General features: G+C 59.6%; 2 protein-coding genes across 8 annotated transcripts in view; both read left to right on the top strand.

Annotated features, from left to right (window-relative positions):
* Positions 1-10,545, top strand: part of SYNGAP1 (synaptic Ras GTPase activating protein 1) — a 31,262-nt gene extending 20,717 nt beyond the window's left edge. The window contains exons 14-17 of one of the 7 annotated variants that reach the window (XM_077191114.1): positions 436-690; positions 3,276-3,366; positions 6,237-6,305; positions 10,223-10,545. In XM_077191114.1, the coding sequence (XP_077047229.1) occupies positions 436-690; positions 3,276-3,366; positions 6,237-6,305; positions 10,223-10,362 (555 nt within the window). In that variant the 3' untranslated portion in view covers positions 10,363-10,545. Of the gene's footprint in view, positions 1-435; positions 691-3,262; positions 3,369-6,236; positions 6,306-10,222 lie in introns of those variants that run through there. The other 6 variants (XM_077191115.1, XM_077191113.1, XM_077191116.1 and 3 more) reach the window with 6 other exon arrangements.
* Positions 10,546-14,369: 3,824 nt separating this feature from the next.
* Positions 14,370-16,766, top strand: LOC129132068 (uncharacterized). Its single transcript, XM_054651045.2, has 2 exons — positions 14,370-14,520; positions 14,736-16,766. The coding sequence occupies exons 1-2, from the start codon at positions 14,506-14,508 to the stop codon at positions 15,732-15,734; spliced, it is 1,014 nt and encodes a 337-aa protein (XP_054507020.2). The 5' UTR covers positions 14,370-14,505; the 3' UTR covers positions 15,735-16,766.
* Positions 16,767-22,232: the final 5,466 nt, after the last annotated feature.

The raw sequence follows: 22,232 nt of genomic DNA, 5'->3' as shown, positions 1-22,232 counted from the left end.
CAGGTGTGCCCATAGCAGGGCTGTAGCTGTGCCCAGGTGCGCCCAGGTGTGCCCATAGCTGTGCTCAGGTGTGCCAGGTGTGCCCGTAGCAGGGCTGTAGCTGTGCCCAGGTGTCCCAGGTGTGCCCGTAGCAGGGCTGTAGCTGTGCCCAGGTGTCCCAGGTGTGCCCGTAGCAGGGCTGTAGCTGTGCCCAGGTGTGCCAGTAGCAGGGTTGCAGCTGTGCCCAGGTGTGACAGGTGTGCCCATAGCTGGGTGTAGGGAGTTCCCTGGTGTGACAGGTGTCCCAGGTGTGCCCGTAGCAGGGCTGTAGCTGTGCCCAGGTGTGCCAGGTGTGCCCGTAGCAGGGCTGTAGCTGTGCCCAGGTGTGCCAGGTGTGCTCGTAGCTGTGCCCAGGTGTGCCAGGTGTGCCCATAGCAGGGCTGTAGCTGTGCCCAGGTGCGCCCAGGTGTGCCAGGGCCCTGCAGTGTCCCTTTGGCAGGTGAAGGAGTACGAGGAGGAGATCCACTCGCTGAAGGAGCGGCTGCACATGTCCAACCGCAAGCTGGAGGAGTACGAGCGGCGCCTGGTGACGCAGGAGGAGCAGACGAGCCGCATCCTCCTGCAGTACCAGCAGCGCCTGGAGCTCAGCGAGAAACGGCTCCGGCAGCAGCAGCAGGAGAAGGACTCGCAGATCAAGAGCATCATCGGCAGGTGAGGGACACACGGGGACAGCGGGGACATCGAGGGGACATGGGGACACACAGGGACATGGGGACAGTGGGGCACACAGGGACATGGGGACTCGCATACCAAGAGCATCATTGGCAGGTGAGGGACACACGGGGACAGCAGGGACAGCCTGGGGACACACGGGGATATTGGGGTACAGGGACACACACAGAGACATGGGGACACACAAGGACACAGGGACTCGCAGATCAAGAGCATCATCGGCAGGTGAGGGACACACGGGGACAGCGGAGACAGCCTGGGGACACGGGGACATCGAGGGGACATGGGGACAGTGGGGCACACAGGGATACAGGGACAGTGGGACACACAAGGACACGGGGACTCGCAGATCAAGAGCATCATCGGCAGGTGAGGGACACATGGGGATAGCGGGGACAGCCTGGGGACACGGGGACATCGAGGGGACATGGGGACACACAGGGATATGGGGACACACAAGGACACAGGGACTCACAGATCAAGAGCATCATTGGCAGGTGAGGGACACACAGGGACAGTGGGGACAGCCTGGGGACACGGGGACATCGAGGGGACATGGGGACACACAGGGAAGACAGGGACATGGGGACACACAGGGACAGTGGGGCACACAGGGACACGGGGACTCGCAGACCAAGAGCATCATCAGCAGGTGAGGGACACACGGGGACAGACAGGGACAGACAGGGACATTGGGGTACACAGGGATATGGGGTTATAGGGACACAAACAGGGTCACGGGGACATGGGGACACACAGGGACAGCAGGGATAGCCTGGGGGCACTAGGGACATGGGGACACACAGGGACACACAAGGACATGGGGAGTCACAGATCAAGAGCATCATTGGCAGGTGAGGGACACAAAGGGACAGCGGGGACAGCCTGGGGACACGGGGACAGACAAGGATTTATGGGTACAGGGACACACAGGGGCACACAGGGACACTGGGGACAGACAGGGACACTGGGGACATGGGGACACCCAGAGATATGGGGGTACAGGGACACCCAGAGACACGGGGACAGATGGGGACACTGGGGACAGACAGGGATATGGGGACATGGGGACACAGGGACACGCAGGGATGTGGGGACAGCCAGGGGGCACTGGGGACACACAGGGACATTGAGGGGGACACAGGGACATTGGGGACACGCAGAGAGACGTGGGTGACATTGGGGACACAGGGGACAGAGGGACACAGGGGACACAGGGATATGGGAGTGACACAGAGGTGGCATGGGGACACCAAGGGACACGGTGTGGCCCACGTGTGTACCCATGATTGTCCCCAAGGGTGTCCCTGGCATGTCCCCAGGTGTCCCTCGGGTGTCCCCCAGGTGTCCCCAGGATGTCCCCGGGTGCCCCTGGGCTGTATCAGAAGTGTCCCCATGGCTCTGGGTGTCCCCCAGGTGTCCCCAGAGTTGTCCCCATGGCTCTGGGTGTCCCAAGGTGTTCCTGGGCTGTCCCTGGGATTGTCCCCATGTCCCTGGGGCTGTCCCCAGGGTGTCCCCATGCCCCTGGGCTGTCCCTGTGAGTGTCCCCATGTCCCTAGGGATGTCCCTGTGATCCCAGGGCTGTCCCTGAGCTGTCCCCATGTCCCTGGCTGTGTCCCCATGTCCCTGGGCATGTCCCCATGTCCCTGGGTGTGTCCCCCTGTCCCTGGCTGTGTCCCCATGTCCCTGGGCTTACCCTGGGCATGTCCCCATGTCCCTGGATGTGTCCCCAGCAGTGTCCCCATGTCCCTGGGCTGTCCCCAAGGGCCCAGGGGGTGTCCCTGGGTGTGTCCCCATGATCCCTGAGGTTGTCCCCATGTCCCTGGCCTGTCCCTGGGCTGTCCCCAAAGGCCCTGGGTGTGTCCCCAGGTGTGTCCCCCTGTCCCCAGGTGTGTCCCCATGTCCCTGGCCTGTCCCTGGGGGGTGTCCCCGGGGGGTGTCCCTGGCCTGTCCCTGGGCTGTCCCCATGTCCCTGGGGGGTGTCCCTGGCTGTGTCCCCCTGTCCCTGGCCTGTCCCTGGGCTGTCCCCATGTCCCTGGGGTGTGTCCCTGGCTGTGTCCCCCTGTCCCTGGGCTGTCCCCATGTCCCCGGGGTGTGTCCCTGGCTGTGTCCCCCTGTCCCTGGGCTGTCCCCATGTCCCCGGGGGGTGTCCCTGGGCCTGGCCGGGGATGTCCCCATGTCCCCGGGGGGTGTCCCTGGCTGTGTCCCCCTGTCCCTGGGCTGTCCCCATGTCCCCGGGGGGTGTCCCTGGCTGTGTCCCCCTGTCCCTGGGCTGTCCCCATGTCCCCGGGGGGTGTCCCTGGGCCTGGCCGGGGATGTCCCCATGTCCCCGGGGGGTGTCCCTGGCTGTGTCCCCCTGTCCCTGGGCTGTCCCCATGTCCCCGGGGGGTGTCCCTGGCTGTGTCCCCCTGTCCCTGGGCTGTCCCCATGTCCCCGGGGGGTGTCCCTGGCTGTGTCCCCCTGTCCCTGGGCTGTCCCCATGTCCCCGGGGGGTGTCCCTGGGCCTGGCCGGGGATGTCCCCGGGGGGGTGGCAGCATGACCCCGGTGAAGCCTGGCCCCGCAGGCTGATGCTGGTGGAGCAGGAGCTGCGCAGGGATCACTTGGGCGCCCACGACCCATCCGAGGGCCGGCGGCGGCTGCTCGACGCTCAGGTGGAAATTACAATGTCATTGCTCTGCTCCGTGTGACATCGGCCATCCCACGCCGCGCTGGGGGCGGGATGGGGGTCCCTGGGGGGGCTGGGGGTCCCTGGGGGGTGTTTGGGTATTTTGGGGGGGGTTATTGGGGTCTATGGGGGGATATTTGGGTATGTTAGGGGGGTTATGGGTGTCCCTGGGGGGGTATTTGGGTATTTTGGGGGGGGTCATTGGGGAGGTATTTGCATATTTGGGGGGGTTATGGATGTCCCTGGGGGATATTTGGGTATTTTGGGGGTGGTTATTGGGGGTCTATGGGGGGGTATTTGGGTATTTTGGGGGGTTATTGGGGGTCTATGGGGGGGTATTTGGATATTTTGGGGGGTTATGGATGTCCCTGGGGGATATTTGGGTATTTTGGGGGGGGTTAATTGGGGTCTATGGGGGGGTATTTGGGTATTCTGGGGGGGTTCTGGGTGTCCCTGGGGGATATTTGGGTATTTTGGGGGTGGTTATTGGGGAGGTATTTGCATATTTGGGGGGGTTATGGATGTCCCAGGGGGGTATTTGGGTATTTTGGGGGGGTTATTGGGGGTCTATGGCGGATATTTGGGTATTTTGGGGGGGTTATTGGGGGTCTATGGGGGGTATTTGGGTATTTTGGGGGGTTATGGGTGTCCCAGGGGGGATATTTGGGTATTTTGGGGGTGGTTATTGGGGGGGGTATTTGCATATTTGGGGGGTTATGGGTGTCCCAGGGGGGTTTTTGAGTATTTTGGGGCAGTTATTGGGGGTATATGGGGGTATTTGGATATTTTTGGGGGTTATGGGTGTCCCTGGGGGATATTTGGGTATTTTGGGGGGGGGTTATTGGGGGTCTATGGGGGGGTATTTGGATATTTTGGGGGGTTATTGGCGTCCCTGGGGGGGTATTTGGGTATTTTGGGGGGTTCTGGGTGTCCCAGGGGGGTTTTTGGGTATTTTGGGGCGGTTATTGGGGGTCTATGGGGGTATTTGGGCATTTTTGGGGGGTTCATGGGTGTCCCTCGGCCTTTTTGGGGGGTTGTTTGGGGTGTGGGGTTTTTTTATGATGGGTGTTTGGGGATTTTGGGGTGTTATTTGTGGTTTCTGGGGATATTTGGGGGGGGTTATTGGGGGTATTTGTGGATTTTGGGGGGGGGTTCTGGGTGTCCCTAGGGGGGTTTGGGGGGTCTGTGGGGGTTTTGGGGGGTTATTTGTCATCTATGGGGGGTGCTCGGGGATTTTGGGGTGTTATTTGGGGTCTCTGGGAGTGTTTGGGGGGTGTTGGGTGTCCCATGGGGGGCTTGGGGGGGTCTGGGGGGTTTTGGGGGGGTTATTGGGGGTTATTGGGGCCTCTGGGTGTCCCCGGGGGGTTTTGGGGGGATAATTTGGGGTCTGTGGGGATTTTGGGGGTTATCTGGGGAATTTGGGGGGGTCCCTGGGTGTCCCCGGGGGGATTTTTGGGGTTATTTGGGGATTTTTGGGGGTCCCTGGGTGTCCCCGAGGGGATTTTTGGGGTTATTTGGAGATTTTGGGGGATTTTTGGGGGTATCTGGGTCCCTTTGACAGGGGTTTGGGGACCCCCGGGGGGGGCTCCTGTCACCTCTGGGGGTCCTGAGGGGACAAGGCCACCCCTGGGGGGGACGTGGTGGCACTTGGGAGGGTGCAGGGGGACAGGGCCACCCCCAGAGGGGACAATGGGACCCCTGGAGAGGGGACAGAGCCACCCCCAAGTGGGGACAGGGCCACCACCAGGGGGACAACAGGACCCCCAGAGGGGACAAAGTGCCCCCCAAGAGGGGACCTGAGGGGGACAGGGCCACCCCCAGTGAGGACAGGGCCACCCCTGGGGGAACAAAGCGACCCCCCAGAAGGACGGGGCCACCCCCCAGTGGGGACAAGGCCACCCCAGAGGGGACAAAGTGACCCCTGGAAGGGACAGGGCCACTCCTGGAGGGACAGGGCCACCCCCGGTTGGGACAAGGCCACCCCTGGGGGGACAAAGTGACCCCCAGAGGGGACAGGGCCACTCCTGGGGGGACAGTGGCCCCCACAGGACACAGGGCCACCCCCAGGGTGACACCAGAGGGACATTTCCAGGTGGAGGTGACACCGCCCCACCCCCCACGCCAGGGACAGCGCCACCCCCGTGTCCCCAAGGCCACCCGGGTGTCCCCCCCCAGCGACGGAGCCGTTCCTGTGCCCCCTCCTTGGGTCGGAGCCACCTCAGGGGCCACCTAAGGGACACCTCAGGGTCACCTCAGGGCCACTCTGGGGTCACCTCAGGGGCCACTTTGGGGCCACCTCAGGGGCCACCTCAAGGCCATCCTGGGGGTCACCTTGGGGCCACTTCGGGGTCACCTCAGGGGCCATCTCAAGGCCACTTCAAGGCCACCTTGGGGTCACCCCAGGACTACCCCAGGGGCCACCTCAGGGGCCACCTTGGGGGCCACTTTGGGGCCACCTCAAGGCCACCTCAGGGGCCACTTTGGGGCCACCTCAAGGCCACCTCAGGGGCCACCTTGGGGCCACTTCGGGGCCACCTCAGGGGCCACTTTGGGGTCACCTTGCGACCACTTTGGGGCCACCTCAGGGGCCACTTCAAGGCCATCCCGGGGTCATCTCAGAGCCACCCCAGGGTCACCGTGGGGCCACCCCGGGGCCACTTCAAGGCCACCCTGGGGCCACCTCAGGGCCCACCTCAGGCCCCACTTCAGGGCTACCCTGGAGTCACCTCAGGACCACCTCAGGGTCACCCCAGGGCCACCTCGGGGTCAGCCCGGGGCCAGCCCGGCCGGGCCGTGTCCCCGCGCGGCGCGGTGGCCGCGGTGGCCCTGATGTCCCCTCCCGTGTCTCTCTTGTCACAGCTGTCCGTCAGGTAGCGCGGCCCGGCCCCGCCAGTGGCACCGGACCCTCGGCCACCGGTGACACCCCAGGTGGGTCCTTGTCCCCTCCCTGTCACCCCCCGGGCCGCACAGGGGGACCCTTGGGGACACGGATCCCAGATGTCCCCAAGGCCCTCCTGTGTCCCTAAGGGACATTGGGGACCCTTGGGGACATGGATCTGGAATGTCCCCAAGCGCTCTGCTGGCCCCAAGGGACACTGGGGACACTTCACGGGTGTCCCCATGTCCTTCCCATGTCCCCATGTCCCTCCCATGTCCTTCAGGCACATTGGGGACCCTTGGGGACACAGATCCAGGTGTCCCCAAGGGACATTGGGGACCACTGGGGACACGGATCCAGGTGTCCCCATGTCCCTCCTGTGTCCCCATGTCCCTCATGGGCACTGGTGACTCCTTGGGGACACGGATCCAGGTGTCCCCAGGACCCTTTTTGTCCCCAAGGGACATTTGAGACCCTTGAGGACATGGATATGGAGTGTCCTCATGTCCCTCCTGTGTCCCTCCTGGGCACTGGGGACTCCTTGGGGACACGGATTCAGGTGTCCCCAAGACCCTTTTCTGTCCCCAAGGGACATTGGAGACACCTGGGGACATGGATCTGGAATGTCCCCATGTCCCTGAGGGACACTGGGGACTCCTTGGGGACACAGATCCAGGTGTCCCCATGTACCTCCCATGTCCCTCCCATGTCCCCAAGACATATTGGGGACCCTTGGGGACACGGATCCAGATGTCCCCAAGACCCTTTTCTGCCCCCAAAGGACATTGGGACCCCTTGGGGACACGGATCCAGCTGTCCCCAAGACGCTCCCTGTCCCTATGTCCCTCAAGGGCACTGGGGACACTTGGGGACACTTGGGGACATGGATCCAAGATGTCCCCAAGACCCTCCTGTGTCCCCATGTCCCTCAGGACCCCCTGGGGACACCACCCCCGGTGTCCCCGTGTCCCTCCTGTGTCCCCATGTCCCTTGGGGACATGGATTCAGGTGTCCCTTTGTCCCTCCTGCTGTCCCCATGTCCCTCCTGCTGTCCCCATGTCCCCGAGGGACATGGACCGAGGTGTCCCAATGTCCCTCCTGGTGTCCTCCTGTCCCTCCCGTGTCCCTCCCGTGTCACCCGGGGACACGGATCCAGGTGTCCCCTTGTCCCTTCTGTGTCCCCATGTCCTTTAGAGACATGGGGAACCCCTTGGGGACACTGTCCCAGGTGTCCCTTTGTCCCTCCTGATGTCCCCATGTCCTTCCTGGAGTCCCCATGTCCCTTAGGGACACTGGGGACCCTTTGGGGACACCGGGGACCCCTTGGGGACACTACCCCCGGTGTCCCCATGTCCCTCCAGGTGTCCCCATGTCCCTTAGGGACACTGGGGACCCTTTGGGGACACCACCCCAGGTGTCCCCATGTCCCTCCAGGTGTCCCCATGTCCCTTGTGGACACTGGGGACCCTTTGGGGACACCGGGGACCCCTTGGGGACACTACCCCCGGTGTCCCCATGTCCCTCCAGGTGTCCCCATGTCCCTTAGGGACACTGGGGACCCTTTGGGGACACCACCCCAGGTGTCCCCATGTCCCTCCAGGTGTCCCCATGTCCCTTGTGGACACTGGGGACCCTTTGGGGACACCGGGGACCCCTTGGGGACACTACCCCCGGTGTCCCCATGTCCCTCCAGGTGTCCCCATGTCCCTTAGGGACACTGGGGACCCTTTGGGGACACCACCCCAGGTGTCCCCATGTCCCTCCAGGTGTCCCCATGTCCCTTGTGGACACTGGGGACCCTTTGGGGACACTGGGACCCTTTGGGGACACCACCCCAGGTGTCCCCATGTCCCTCCAGGTGTCCCCATGTCCCTTGTGGACACTGGGGACCCTTAGGGACACTGGGGACCCTTTGGGGACACCACCCCAGGTGTCCCCATGTCCCTCCTGGTGTCCCCATGTCCCTTGTGGACACTGGGGACCCTTTGGGGACACTGGGGACCCTTTGGGGACACCACCCCAGGTGTCCCCATGTCCCTCCAGGTGTCCCCATGTCCCTTGTGGACACTGGGGACCCTTTGGGGACACCACCCCAGGTGTCCCCATGTCCCTCCAGGTGTCCCCATGTCCCTTGTGGACACTGGGGACCCTTTGGGGACACTGGGGACCCCTTGGGGACACCACCTCCGGTGTCCCCATGTCCCCTCAGGTGCCACCACCGGCCCTGTCCCCACCCCCTGGAGGTGCCACCATTGTCCCCATCGCCCCCAAGGGGGGGTGACCATGGTTTGGGGTGGGGTTGGGTTTGTCACCAAATGTCCCCCAGCGCTGGCGCCGCGTCACCGTCACCATCCTCGTGTCTTGTGTCTGTCCCCATCTCACCGGGGGGGAGGTGACACCCGTGTCCGTGTGCCATGTCCTGTCACCGGGGTGGGGACAATTCGGGGGGGGTGGGGACAGTTTGGGGGGGTTGGGGACAGTTTGGGGGGGCTGGGGACAGCTCAGGGGGGTTGGGGACAGTTTGGGGGGCTTGGGGACAACTGAGGCAGCACCAGGACAATTTTGGGGGTGGGGACAGTTTAGGGGAGGGTGGGGACAATTTTAAGGGGGGGGTGGGGACAATTGTGGGGGTGAATCTCCTCAGTTTTGGGAGGGGGTGGGGTCAAACCGAGGGTGTCCCGCCTTCATTTTTTGGGGTTAATTTTAGGGTGAAACTTTTAGGGTCGGGGTTAACTCCAGGGGGTCAGGGTTAACTTTAGGGTTAATTTTAGGGGGTCAGGGTTAATTTTACGTTAATTTTAGGAGATCAGGGTTAATTTTAGATCAGAGTTAATTTTAGGAGATCAGAGTTAATTTTAGGTTAATTTTAGGAGATCAGGGTTCACTTTAGGGTTAATTTTAAGGGGTCAGGGTTAACTTTACGGTTAATTTTAGGAGATCAGGGTTAATTTTAGGGTTAATTTTAGGAGATCAGGGTTAAATTTAGGTTAATTTTAGGGGGTCAGGATTAATTTTAGGAGTTCGGGGTTAACTTTAGGGTTCATTTTAGGGGGTCAGGATTAACTTTAGGGTTAATTTTAGGGGGTCAGGTTTAACTTTAGGGTTCATTTTAGGGGGGTCGGGTTTAATTTTAGGGGGCCAGGGTTAACTCTAGGGTTAATTTTAGGGGGTCAGGGTTAATTTTAGGGTTAATTTTAGGAGATCAGGGTTAAATTTAGGTTAATTTTAGGGGGTCAGGGTTAATTTTAGGGGTCGGGGTTAACTTTAGGGTTAATTTTAGGGGGTCAGGGTTAATTTTAGGGTTAATTTTAGGAGATCAGGGTTAAATTTAGGTTAATTTTAGGGGGTCAGGGTTAATTTTAGGGGTCGGGGTTAACTTTAGGGTTAATTTTAGGGGGTCAGGATTAACTTTAGGGTTAATTTTAGGAGATCAGGGTTAACTTTAGGGTTCATTTAGGTGGTCAGGGTTAACTTTAGGGTTAATTTTAGGAGATCAGGGTTAACTTTAGGGGGCCAGGGTTAACTTTAGGGTTAATTTTAGGAGATCAGGGTTAACTTTAGGGGGCCAGGGTTAACTTTAGGGTTAATTTTTGGAGATCAGGGTTAATTTTAGGAGATCAGGGTTAACTTTAGGGTTAATTTTAGGAGATCAGGGTTAATTTTAGGGGGCCAAGGTTAACTTTAGGGTTCATTTTAGGAGATCAGGGTTCATTTTAGGAGTTCGGGGTTAACTCCGGGGCGGGTCAGGGATGGTTTTGGGTGGATTCGCGTTGATTTGGGGCCGCCCCGAGGGCCCCGCGCCGGTGCCGCAGGTGAGTGAGCCCCGCCCGGGGGAGGGCGGGGGACGCTCGGGGACACTCGGGGGACACTCAGGGACACTCGGGGGACATTCAGGGACACTCGGGGGACACTGAGGGCGGCGCTGGCGGGGGCGGGGGGGTGAATGAGCCCCCTCGGTGCCTTGCAGGAGAGGCAGCTTTCCGCCGTGGGTGCAGCAGACCCGGGTGTGATTTGGGGGGCCGGGGGGGTCCCCGGGCGGCCCCCGCCTCCGCCCCCGCCACCCCCGATCACGGCCAACGGCTGCGAGCGGCGCGGCCCCGCTGCTGAGCACTGACCCCCGCCCCGGGGGTCGCCGGGACCCCCCCCCCCCTCAAAAAAACCGCACCCGCACCCCCCTTGAGTCCCCCCAAAACCCCCCCAGCCCTGGGGGGGAAAAAAAGGGGGAAAGGGGAGGGCGGGGGGGAGGGGGGAACACCCGGAGACCCCCGGGGTGAGGAGGAGGAGGAGGAGGAGGAGGAGGAGGAGGAGGAGGAGGAGGAGGAGGCGAGGGGGGCTCGCGTTTGGGGGGGGTCTCTCACGCGAGGAATTCGGGGGGGTCCGCACGAGGAATTTTTGAAGGGGGGGGGGGTCCTCGTGCAAAGGGCTCCTCGTGCGGGGAAACGGGGGGGGCGGGCCAGGATTTGGGGTCCCCGTGCGACAATTTGGGGTCCCCGTGTGAGAATTTCGAGGTCCCCGTGTGAGAATTTGGTGGTCCCCGTTTGAGGATTTTGGGGTCCCCGTTCCAGGAATTGGGGTCCCCGTGGGAGGATTTTGGGGTCCCTGTGTGAGAATTTCGGGGTCCCCGTTCTAGGAATTTCGGGGTCCCCGTTCTAGGAATTTGGGGTCCCCATGTGATGATTTCCGGGTCCCCGTGTGGGAATTTTGGGGTCCCCGTGTGAGAATTTCAAGGTCCCCGTGCAAGGAATTTTGGGGTCCCCGCGCGAGGATTTCGGGGTCCCCCTACAAGGGCTCCTCGTGCCACCATCCTCTCGTGTCACCAAGAGGAATTTGGGGGCGTCCTCGTGTGCCAGAGCCCCTCGAGTGTCACCAGCTCCTCACCGAGGGCTCCCCGTGGCACCCAGAGGAATTTGGGGGGCTCCGAGTGGCGCCGGGGCCAGCCCAGCCCTACTGAGAGGGTCCCGAGTGCCACCAGCTCCTCGTGTCACCAAGAGCCCCCTGAGTGCCACCAGTTCCTCAAGTGCCAGCAGCTCCTCATGTCACCAAGAGCTCCTCGAGTGCCACCAGCTCCTCGTGTCACCAAGAGCCCCTCGAGTGCCACCAAGAGCCCCTCGAGTGCCACCAGCTCCTCGTGTCACCAGGACCTCATGCAGGAGAACCTGGGGGGGTCCTTGTGCCACCAAGAGCCCCCCGAGTGTCACCAGGACCGGCCCAGCCCCCGTGTGCGGGTCCCTGGTGTCACCGGGGTCTCTCTCTGTGTCACACGCCGCCCTTGGGCACCCACCGGGACCCCCCTGAGCACCGGGACCCCCAAAATTCACCGTCCTCGTGCACCGGGACCCCCCCTCAGGACCCCCCCTCAGGCATCAGGACCCTCGAGTTTCCCCTCCCCCCCTCCTCGTGCACCGGGACCATCAGAGACCCCCCCCCCCATCAATCAGCGCCGTCACCGAGCACCGGGACCCCCCCTTCGAGCATTGACCCCCCGCCATCGTGCACCGGGACCACCGGAGGACCCCCCCCGAATCACCGAGACCACCGGACCCCCCCTCAAACATCGCCAGCCTCGGGCACCGGGACCACCGGAGACCCCCCTCAAATCACCGAGCACCAGGACCCCCCCCCATGCACCGGGACCACCGGAGACCCCCCTCAAATCACCGAGCACCGGGACCCCCCCTCCGTGCACCGGGACCACCGGAGACCCCCCCGAATCACCGAGCACCGGGACCCCCCCTCCGTGCACCGGGACCACCGGAGACCCCCCCGAATCACCGAGCACCGGGACCTCCCCCGTGCACCGCCCCCCCCTCGTGCACCAGCACCGGGACTGGACCCTCCTCGAGCACCGGGACCCCCCCCCCTGTGCATTGACCCCCCCTCTCCGAGCACCGGGACTGGGACTGGACCCCCCTCGAACCCCGGGACCCCCCCGGGCACCGGGACCCCCCCGGGCAGCGCCACCCCCGTGCACCGGGACTGGGACCGGACCCTCCCTCGTGTACCGACCCCTCCCCGAGCACCGGGCCCGGACCCCCCTTTGTGCCCCCCCCCCACCCATCACGGGGGTTCTGCCCCCTCCCCTTTGACGCCCCCGGGAACAGCACCGGGACTGGGGGGGGGGCCCAGGAGCGGGACCGGGGGGGCTCCGAGCACTGGGGGGGCACAGGGGGGTCCCCAGCACCGGGGGGGTCCCTTGGGGATCAATCCTGTGACCCCCCCCCCGTTATCAGCCGGGACCCCCCGTTATCACTAGGGACCCCTCCCAATTTACCGGGACCCCCCCATTCACTGCCTCCCCCCCCTTCACCGACACCCCCAAAGCGCTGGGACACCCCCAGTCCATGAGCCCCCCCCCAGTGCGCCAGGACCCCCCCTCACCGCCCCCCCACTCACCGGACCCCCCAATCCATGGGACCCCCCCCACACTCACCAGACCCGCCCACACTCACCAGGACCCCCCAATCCATGGGACCCCCCACACTCACCAGACCCCGCCCCCCACTTCGGCACCCCCCGGGCCCCCCCCCCCATTGATTGAACCCCCCGAAACGCCCCCAGCCCCTCCCCCCTCGGCCCCCCCGAGCCCCCGGCCCGCGTTGGGCCCCGCCGGGGCCGGGCTGGCTCCACCCCCCGGGGCCCCCCCGAGCCCCCCCGGGCCCCCCAGGACCCCCCGAGCCCCCCCGGTGGGGCCGGGCTGGCTCCACCCCCCGGGGCCGCCGCTGAGCGGAGCCTTTCAATAAACGCCGATCGGTCTTGTAGCCACGCCCACAACGGGGCGGGGCCGCGCGGGGCGGCCAATGGGGAGAGGGGGAGAGGGGAGGTAAGAAAGGATTATGAATGGGAGCGTGGGGAAAGGGGCGGGGCCCCGGAAGGGCGGCCAATGGAGAGCGGAGGAGGCGTGGCCTGGGATTGGGCGGGAAGGGGCGGGCAAGGAAAGGGGGCGGGGCCCCGAAATTACCTCAAAATTACCCCTAAAAACCCCAAATCCCCCCAAACTCCAGTCAAGGACCACGAAATACTCTAAAAATACCCCAAAATTACTACAAAAAAAAAATCGAAACTCCAGTCAGGGACCATAAAACAGTCCCAAATCCCCCCAAAATTGCCCCAAATCCGGTCAGGGAGCCCCCAAATCCCTGTAGGATCCCCCAGATTCCCTCTGGGTGCCCAAAACCCAATCGGGACCACCCAAAATCTTCTCAGGACCCCTTAAAATCTCCCGCAGATTCCTGCAGGAGCCCCCAGATCCCCTCAGGACCCCCCAAAATCCCCCTCAAATCCTCTCACAACCCCAGTTCTCCATAGAGACCCCCCAAAATCTCCCCAAACCCCTCCAGGGCCCTCAATTCTCCCTCAGATTCCCTAAAATCCCCTCATATCCCCTCAGCACCCCCAAACCCCCTCACAACCCCCCAGACTCCCTCAGGAACCCGTTCTCCCTCAGGACCCCCCCAAACACACTGAAATCCCCTCAGGACGCCCCAAACCCTCTCAGGATTCCCCAAATCCTCTCATGACCCCTCACATCCTCTCAGGAACTCTAAACCCCCTCACAACCCCCCAAACCCCTTCAAGACCCCCCCAGATCCCCTCAGGACCCCCAATTTCTCCTCAGGACCCCCAGTTCTCCCTCATGACACCCCAGGCCCCCTCAGATCCCCCCAAATCTCCTCAGGACCTCCCAAATCCCCTTAGGACCCTCCAAATCCCCTCAAAACCCCTCACATCCCCGCAGGACCCCCCTGTCCCCCTCAGAATCCCCCAAATCCCCTCAAGATCCCCAATTCTCCCTCAGAACCCCACAAACCCCTTCCGGACCCCCCCAAATCCCCTCACATCTCCTCTACCCTCCCCAATCCCCTCATAATCCTCCCAACCCCTCCTCATCGCCCGTTCCCCGCTCCCGGTGCTGACCGCGGTCGCTGTCGCCCATCCCGCACTGCCGGGGGCGGTCCTGGGGCTCCCTCAGCGCCCCCAAATTCCTCCCCCCCCCCCCCTCCCCCCGCGGCCTCAGCCCCGTTCCGCCGCCGCTGGGCCCCACCGGGACCACAATGCCCACAATGCACCGCGTGCCCGTTTCCCGTGACGTCACGCCGCCCCGCCCTTTCCGGCGTTGTCCAGAGGCGGCTCCGCCATTTCCCCGTGCGCCGCTACCGGGGCCGGTTCTGGGCCGAGACCGGCGCTTGTCCTGGGGCTCGTTCAGCTCTGCCGGAGCGTCCCCAGAGCGTCCTTTCCGGGTCCCCAGTGAGCATGGAGGACCAACGGGTGCGACGGGGGTCGAGGAGGGAAGGGGAGGGGGCGTGACAGAGGGGGACGGGGGGGGCACGGGGGGTGGCAGGGGGTGGCAGAGGGGACGGGGGATGGCAGAAGGGCAGAGGGGACCGCAGAACCCTCCAGGGAGGAGCAAAGGGGAGCCCGGGAGGGCACAGGAAGCCACAAATGCCACCAGGTCCCTGACACCTCCCCTGTCCCCTGCCCAGGTGTCCCCTCCCGAGCTGCCGCTGGAGCGGCAGGTCACCGTGGTGGCCACACTGGGCACGGTGGTGGCCGCCGTGACCGGGCAACACAGGGACGTGCGGCGACGCGTGTCCCCAAAGTTCCTGCATGCAGCCCTGGGGCGATTCACCCAGAGCCTCCGTGAGATCCTGGACCACGGCGATGTCACCTCCCTGGGCCACCGTGGTGTCCCCTCCCTGGGCCAGGCCCTGGCTGCCTTTGACCCCACCACCCCAGAGGCCAGCTGGGACCATGTGAGAGCCGTGGCCACGGCCTGGTGGACGTTGGTGGCTGCGCTGGAGGAGAGATGGAAACGCCTGGCCTGGGAGGCTGCTGAGCTCGTAGTTATCTGTGAGCACACGGACCCTGCCCGGGCCAGGGACCCACAGGACAAGGCCACCTACCGGGGGACAGCTTGGCACAACCTGGTGGCCACGGTCCGGTGGTCAATGGTGACCCTGGACTGGGAGAAGGAGCAGGAGGAGGAGGTGGCCTCGGCAGGGGCCACGCGCGATGCCCAGGAGGCAGCGGCCACCAGCAAGGAGGAGGTGGCCACCAGCGAGGCCATGGGAGAGGCTGTGGTGGCAAGGGTGGACACCAGGAGGGGACACTGGGCAGAGGCAGCCCTGGAGCCGCTGAAGCGCTTGGTGGAAGCGTGTGACCGAGCCGTCGCGTTCACCAGGAACGTGGAGTTCTACCTCTGGGAGGTCAAGTTCATCCTGAAGTGGGGAGAGCAGACGTCCCGCGACGTTCGCGAGGACTTGGAGGCCAAGGTGGCCGAGTTGGAGCAGCTGTGGAATGCCAGCGCCCGCCTGTTCAGGAATTACCTGCTGGGGGTACTTGAGCTCATTGACAGCATCCTCTTGAATCCCTATGGTGGCCCTGGTGGCCCCGGTGGCCCAGGTGGCCCTGGCAGCCGCGCAGTGACCAAGCTGTGTGAAAAAGCCATCGAGAACATCCCGAAGCTGCTGCGGGGACAGTGATGTCACTGCTGTGATGTCATCAGGGCAGTGATGTCACTGGGAAGACTTGTGGACACTTGAGTGCCACCAGCTCGAGGGCCACCAGCTCCTCGTGTCCCCAGGAGCCCCTCAAGTGCCACCAACTCCTAGTGTCCCCAAGAGTCCCTCAAGTGCCACCAGCTCCTCGTGTCCCCAAGAGCCCCTCAAGTGCCACCAGCTCCTCGTGTCCCCAAGAGCCCCTCAAGTGCCACCAGCTCCTCGTGTCCCCAGGAGCCCCTCAAGTGCCACCAGCTCCTTGTGTCACCAAGAACCCCTCAAGTGCCACAAACTCCTCGTGTCACCCGGAGCCCCTCAAGTGCCACCAGCTCCTCGTGTCACCCGGAGCCCCTCAAGTGCCACCAGCTCCTTGTGTCACTCAGAGCCCCTCAAGTGCCACCAGCTCCTTGTGTCCCCAGAAGCCCCTCAAGTGCCACCAGCTCCTCGTGTCCCCAGGACCTCATGCAGGAGAACCTGGGGGGGTCCCTTGGGGCTCAGTCCTGTCCCCCCCCCCCATTATCAGCCGGGACTCCCCCTGTGAGAAACGGGTCAGAATTGAAATTTTTATAAAAGTTTAAGGGATAAAATCCTGGTGCTAATTGCCAAAAGCTCACCGTTAATTAAACCACGTTCTTTATATTCTGTTATACCACAGCAGTTCATGAATATTCATGAGGGTTGATGCATATTCATAGTATATTATTGATCAAAAAATATATATATATATGAGTAATAAAATAGAAATACAATATATATTTTACAAAAGTATTTTATAATATTTTATACCAACAGAATTTATATTATATTTATATATATTATTATATTAATTTATTATATTATTTAAAATAATATTTTATTTTAATATTTTATATATACATAAATATACGTATATTTTTCTATATTCTGTGTAAATTATTTTCAAACATTCCTGGAGGTTCCGATGTTCTTTTGTTTGGTTTTAACCCTTGACTTGCCTCCTCGCCATCTTGTGCATTAAACCAATTTATTTCATTTCTCCTTGCGGTTCCATCGTGTCGTGTTTTCACTCTCTGGTGACGAGGGAAGAATTCACAAATTCTTCTTTTTTTTTTTGCTGTTTTGGCACTGGGACGGAACTGGGGACACAGGGACACAGCAGGGAACACTGGAAGAGGGACACTGGGATGGGACTGGTGACACTGGAAGAGGGACACTGGGACAGGATGGGGGACACTGGGATGGGACTGGGGACACTGGGATGGGACTGGTGACAGTGGGACAGGGACACTGGGACAGGACGGGGGACACTGGGATGGGACTGGTGACACTGGGAGAGGGACACTGGGACAGGATGGGGGACACTGGGACGGGACTGGTGACAGTGGGACAGGGACACTGGGACAGGATGGGGGACACTGGGATGGGGCTGGTGACACTGGGACAGGGACACTGGGACAGGATGGGGGACACTGGGAAGGGACTGGTGACACTGGGAGAGGGACACGGACAGGATGGGGGACACTGGGGCAGGGACTGGTGACACTGGGAGAGGGACACTGGGACAGGATGGGGGACACTGGGATGGGACTGGTGACAGTGGGACAGGATGGGGGACACTGGGACAGGACTGGGGACACTGGGATGGGACTGGTGACAGTGGGACAGGGACACTGGGACAGGATGGGGGACACTGGGATGGGACTGGTGACACTGGGAGAAGGACACTGGGACAGGATGGGGACACTGGGGTGGTGACATTGGGATGGAACTGGGGACACTGGGACAAAAATGGGAACACTGGGACAGGGACACTGGGACAGGATGGGGGACACTGGGACAGGACTGGTGACAGTGGGAGAGGGACACTGGGACAGGACTGGGGACACTGGGATGGGACTGGTGACACTGGGAGAGGGACACTGGGCTGGAACTGGGGACACTGGGACAGGACTGGGGACACTGGGACGGGACTGGTGACAGTGGGAGAGGGACACTGGGACAGGACTGGGGACACTGGGATGGGACTGGTGACAGTGGGACAGGGACACTGGGACAGGATGGGGGACACTGGGATGGGACTGGTGACACTGGGAGAGGGACACTGGGCTGGAACTGGGGGCAGTGGGAGGGGACAGTGACAGTGGGATGGGGATACTGGGACAGGACTGGGGACACTGGGAGGGGACACTGCGATGGGGACATCAGGAAGGGACTGGGGTGGAACTGGTGACACTGGGAACACTGGGATGGGGACACTGGGACAGGATGGGGGACACTGGGACAGGACTGGGGACACTGGGATGGGACTGGTGACAGTGAGACAGGGACACTGGGCTGGAACTGGGGGCAGTGGGAGGGGACTGGTGACCGTGGGATGGGGATACTGGGACAGGACTGGGGACACTGCGATGGGGACATCAGGAAGGGACTGGGGAGAACCATGGGGGGGTCTGCTGAGTGTGGGGGGGGGTCCCATGGATTTGATGCCTCAGGTTTTGGCTTTTCTCTTTTTCAGATTCTGTGCTGCTTTACTCTGTGGCTCTGGGCTTCATATTAAGGGATGCTGAGCTCTGTTCACAGAGCAGGGAGACAAAACAATTCCTGCCCTAGCTGGGAACCCAAGGACAAATAATCCAAACCTCAGGCCCAAGAGCATAAACATCGTGGACTGAAGAGAGAAAAACAAGAAGGATGGGACTTCATCAGCTAAAGCTATAATTGGACAATTAACCCCAATATGCAAATGAAGCAGAACTTATAAAAGTGACAGACCTCGTGACCGGTCGTCCATTTTGGGGCCATTTTGGTTCATCTTGGGCGTAGCCCTGGCTGGGCTCTCGTTCTGCCCAAGGTGTATCCATGGAGGCCTTTTAACAAATGCCTGCTTTACTGTGTAACCTCGTCTGGCCTCTGTTCTAGGCCAGCCTTGTGCAGGCATCAGTTTGTGGCGAGCACGAAGGGAGCCGAGGCACCCGGGCAAGGCTGGAGCAGAGGCAGAGGAAGGTGCAGCTGCTGCCCCCAGCCCGCGGCACTGGCGGGGCCCAGGTGCGGAGCCGAGGGTGCGGGAGGCCGAGAAGCTCGGCAGGAGCGAGAGAGGCGTGAGCGGCTGCAGGGGCGCTGCGTTTATCGGGTGGGGGCGGCGGGAAGGGGCGTTTTGTGCTCGGGAGCGCAGCGGGTGCGGTGCTCGCTGCGCCCCGGGCTCAGGGAGGGCGGGCGCTGTGAGCAGCGGGGTTGGATTGCGGGGCTGGGCTTGGCCTGGGGCCGGCAGTGCTGGCGCAGGGGATCGTTCCCGCAGCGCCGCTCCGGAGCGCCGCGATTGGAATCTCGCTCTTTCTCTCGCTCGTTGGGTCTTTTAATTTCTACTCAGAGCTCTTAAAATTCCGTGTGTATATTCTGCTGCGAGTGTTGTAGTGATAATATCCCGAGAAACAGTCCCCTGGGATAAGCACTGAGAAACTGGGGAGCCCTTACCGGGGGGAGCCCTGTTTTCCAAATGCAAACTGCGAAAAATGCATGCATTTTATGATTGGCTTTTCGCAAATATTAAAATGAATATTTTATGTGTTGTGTTAGAAAGTAATGCTGTATTAGTTTTCTTAAGTACTGTGTTAAATATAGTTTTAGGTTATAAAAATTGTTAAAATAGAAACGATGCTATGCAGGATACTTTTTTAAAAATAAAGGACTCGCAGACTTGCAGTGAGATAGCAGCCACAGGACACCTAAATCTTTCAGAGAAGAAGAATTTATTGCCCTCTTATCAGAAGAAACCAACTTCTTCCCGCCTCGAAGGCACTGTTAGGATTCAGAGGAAGAAGTTGACGATGACCAGACAGAATCCTGTATTTGAATGGAATTTATGCATCATGTATGAAGTGTATGAATATGCAACAGCTTATTGTTTTTAAGGGTTAATCCTTTGTTAACGTGGGTCCTTTTTCGGGCTCGTGCTGCCCAGAAAAAGGTACCCGGACCATCCATAATTCTTTGTCTTTATTGTCTCATATTGTCCTAATTCAACTTGTCCAAATTATTATTACTCTAATTGTATTACTATTTTTATAACAATTTTATTACTATTAAACTTTTAAAATTTTGAAAACAAGTGATTGGCGTTTTTAACACAAACTTATTGGACGCTCAGAAAAGATCTGGCCGCGGTATGAGCTAGAGGACAATCAGACGAGGCCCGAGTTTGGTAGTTGGGATAAGAGATTAATATCAAGTTTGATTTCCCGTAGAGGCGAGGATAAATACTCGGGGTGCTCAGGTGAGCTGGAGTATGCGAGGCTCTTTCTGGTGTCAGCATAGCAAAAGGAAGAGCATCCCTTAGCCTGAAAGGGAAAAGGGGAGAAAAGGGAAAAAGAGCCAATATTGGCAAACAAAAGTAAAGCGAAGGAGGAAGAAGGCTTAGATCGAGTCGCTCCCGTCCTGAGGGTGGGGTCGATCGTGGCCGGCACGATCGGGGGGCGGGGGAGGCGCAGCTCAGCCGGGGCCCCGGGCAGGGAAGGAGGAGAAAGGCGAGCCCGGGCAGGCAGGGATGGCGCCGGCCCCGGCCAGGAGGAGGAGCCGGGGGCGGAGCCTCGTACCGGGAGAGGGGAGGGGATGGATGGCGGGCACAGCCCAGGGCACCGCCCCGAGAGGAGGAGGAGGAGCCGGGGGCGGAGCCTCATACCGGGAGGGCGGAGAGGGCCCCGCCCATGGGGGAGGGGTCTCTCCGCTCCCAGCCCTGTCAGTTTCCATGGCAACCCTGAACGCCAGGGCGTGGCTTCGGGGGATGACGTCACCGATGCAGGCGGACGCGCAGCCCGGGTTAAAAGACGCAGCAAATCCTGCGTGGGGCTTCCTGGGATCGGGGGTAGGCAAAATAGATTATATGGGACAACAGGGTCAGCCGAATCGGAGAGCTCCTGCTCAAGCAGCTCCGAGGGAGATGAAATTGATGAACTCATTGCAGCCTTGAGCAAGCGAAGGAGGGGAAAGATCGTGAGAAAAGCCATCAAAGAGCGTAGCCCCATAGCGAAATGTACTAGATAAAAAAAAATAAAAATAAAATAACCGGTTTTACAAGCCCCACTACGACCAGCAGCTGGCAACCAGGGGCCGATATATGTATAGGTTCCACATTCCCTTGTGAAAAACACGGTTCGCTTTGCTGTTAAAATTTAAAAGTTTGAGAAAGGACAATAGGAGACAGTAAAACAAAGATTACAATTGGGTGCATCTTGGCACTAATCCAAGAGCACCCCTAATAGTTTGGAAAACGCCCTTTTTGTACCATTTCTACTGCATCAGCCTGTTGCATATTCATAGACCCTTATGCATATCCATCATCTAGTTTACATATTCCAGGAACTGTGTTTTTGTTAATAGCAGAAATAAAAGCAAAGTTATTTTAACATTGTGCATACAACATTCATCTTAATATTTGTAAAAAACAAACAGTATAATATGCATTTATAACAATCCCTCCTCTTCCCTTTTTACAAATCATTTGGCTTGAGCAGTATTTCTTTTTTCCTATCCTCCATTATTTACTTTATTTTTTTTTTCTTTCATAAATAATTTTTGCTTCTTCCAAGAGGTCTTGCTCATTATTTTGTTACTTTAGTGCCAGAATCTTTTGTGCAGTCCCAGATGTAGTCAGTTTTGGGTCTATGGGCATTGTTGCTGAATCATTAAAACTGAAAATCACGGACAAAGGCTCCCTAACTAGTTAAAGTTAGAAAGTTGTATGTTTATTACACCAGTGGGTGGTACGGGTGAGGGGGGGGAGTCGTTCCCAAAATGCGTGACTGCAACGCACGAGGGTTTTTGCCTTCTGTTTATTTCCCAAAATTACACATATGCATAACTCTAGTACTTCTCATCTCTGCCTCGTATTAAAATGAGGTTATTAGTCCTCTACATGTGCACAGTTCTTCTCTTGAATTGGGTCAGGGGTCCCGAATTGGGTCAGGGGCCCCAAGGATGAAGTCAGGAAGGTCTTCGTCAGGTGTCTGTGACCCTCTGGCACGATCCAAGGCTTTGGGATGGATTAACATGGAGTCCAGGTGCTGGGCATTGTTCTACTGGTTTCAATACGTTCCTATAATGGTTCACTTGCTCCACTTCTTTCTACAAATGAGCTCATAATATAACAATTAACTTTAGCTTAAGCATCTAATAATGATTAACCACTTGTTGGTGTATCTGACTTCAATACGAATTGGTTCTAACCCTCAGCTAAAATCTTAAATTTTTAAAATCACGATTCGTTCCCTACTCCTCCTTCAAGGTTGGTAAATTCTTTTACTAACATAGAGATTCTTCTTTATTGAGCCATCTCATGTGGTAGGTGTTTCTTAAAACCATGCCATATATTCTCAATATTGAAGTTAAAGCTGCCACTCGCCACAGAAGTTTCTAATTCTAAATAAGTACTATAATAGACAAAATCAAACTTATACTAAGAGAAGTAAAACAATAATTGGATGAACTAAGACATTGAGCAAGTCAGTTGCC

The sequence above is a fragment of the Agelaius phoeniceus genome, chromosome 27, assembly GCF_051311805.1.
Source record: "Agelaius phoeniceus isolate bAgePho1 chromosome 27, bAgePho1.hap1, whole genome shotgun sequence".
NCBI lineage: Eukaryota > Metazoa > Chordata > Aves > Passeriformes > Icteridae > Agelaius > Agelaius phoeniceus.
Note: the sequence above shows the minus strand (reverse complement) of the source record. Positions and strands in the feature narration are given on the sequence as shown.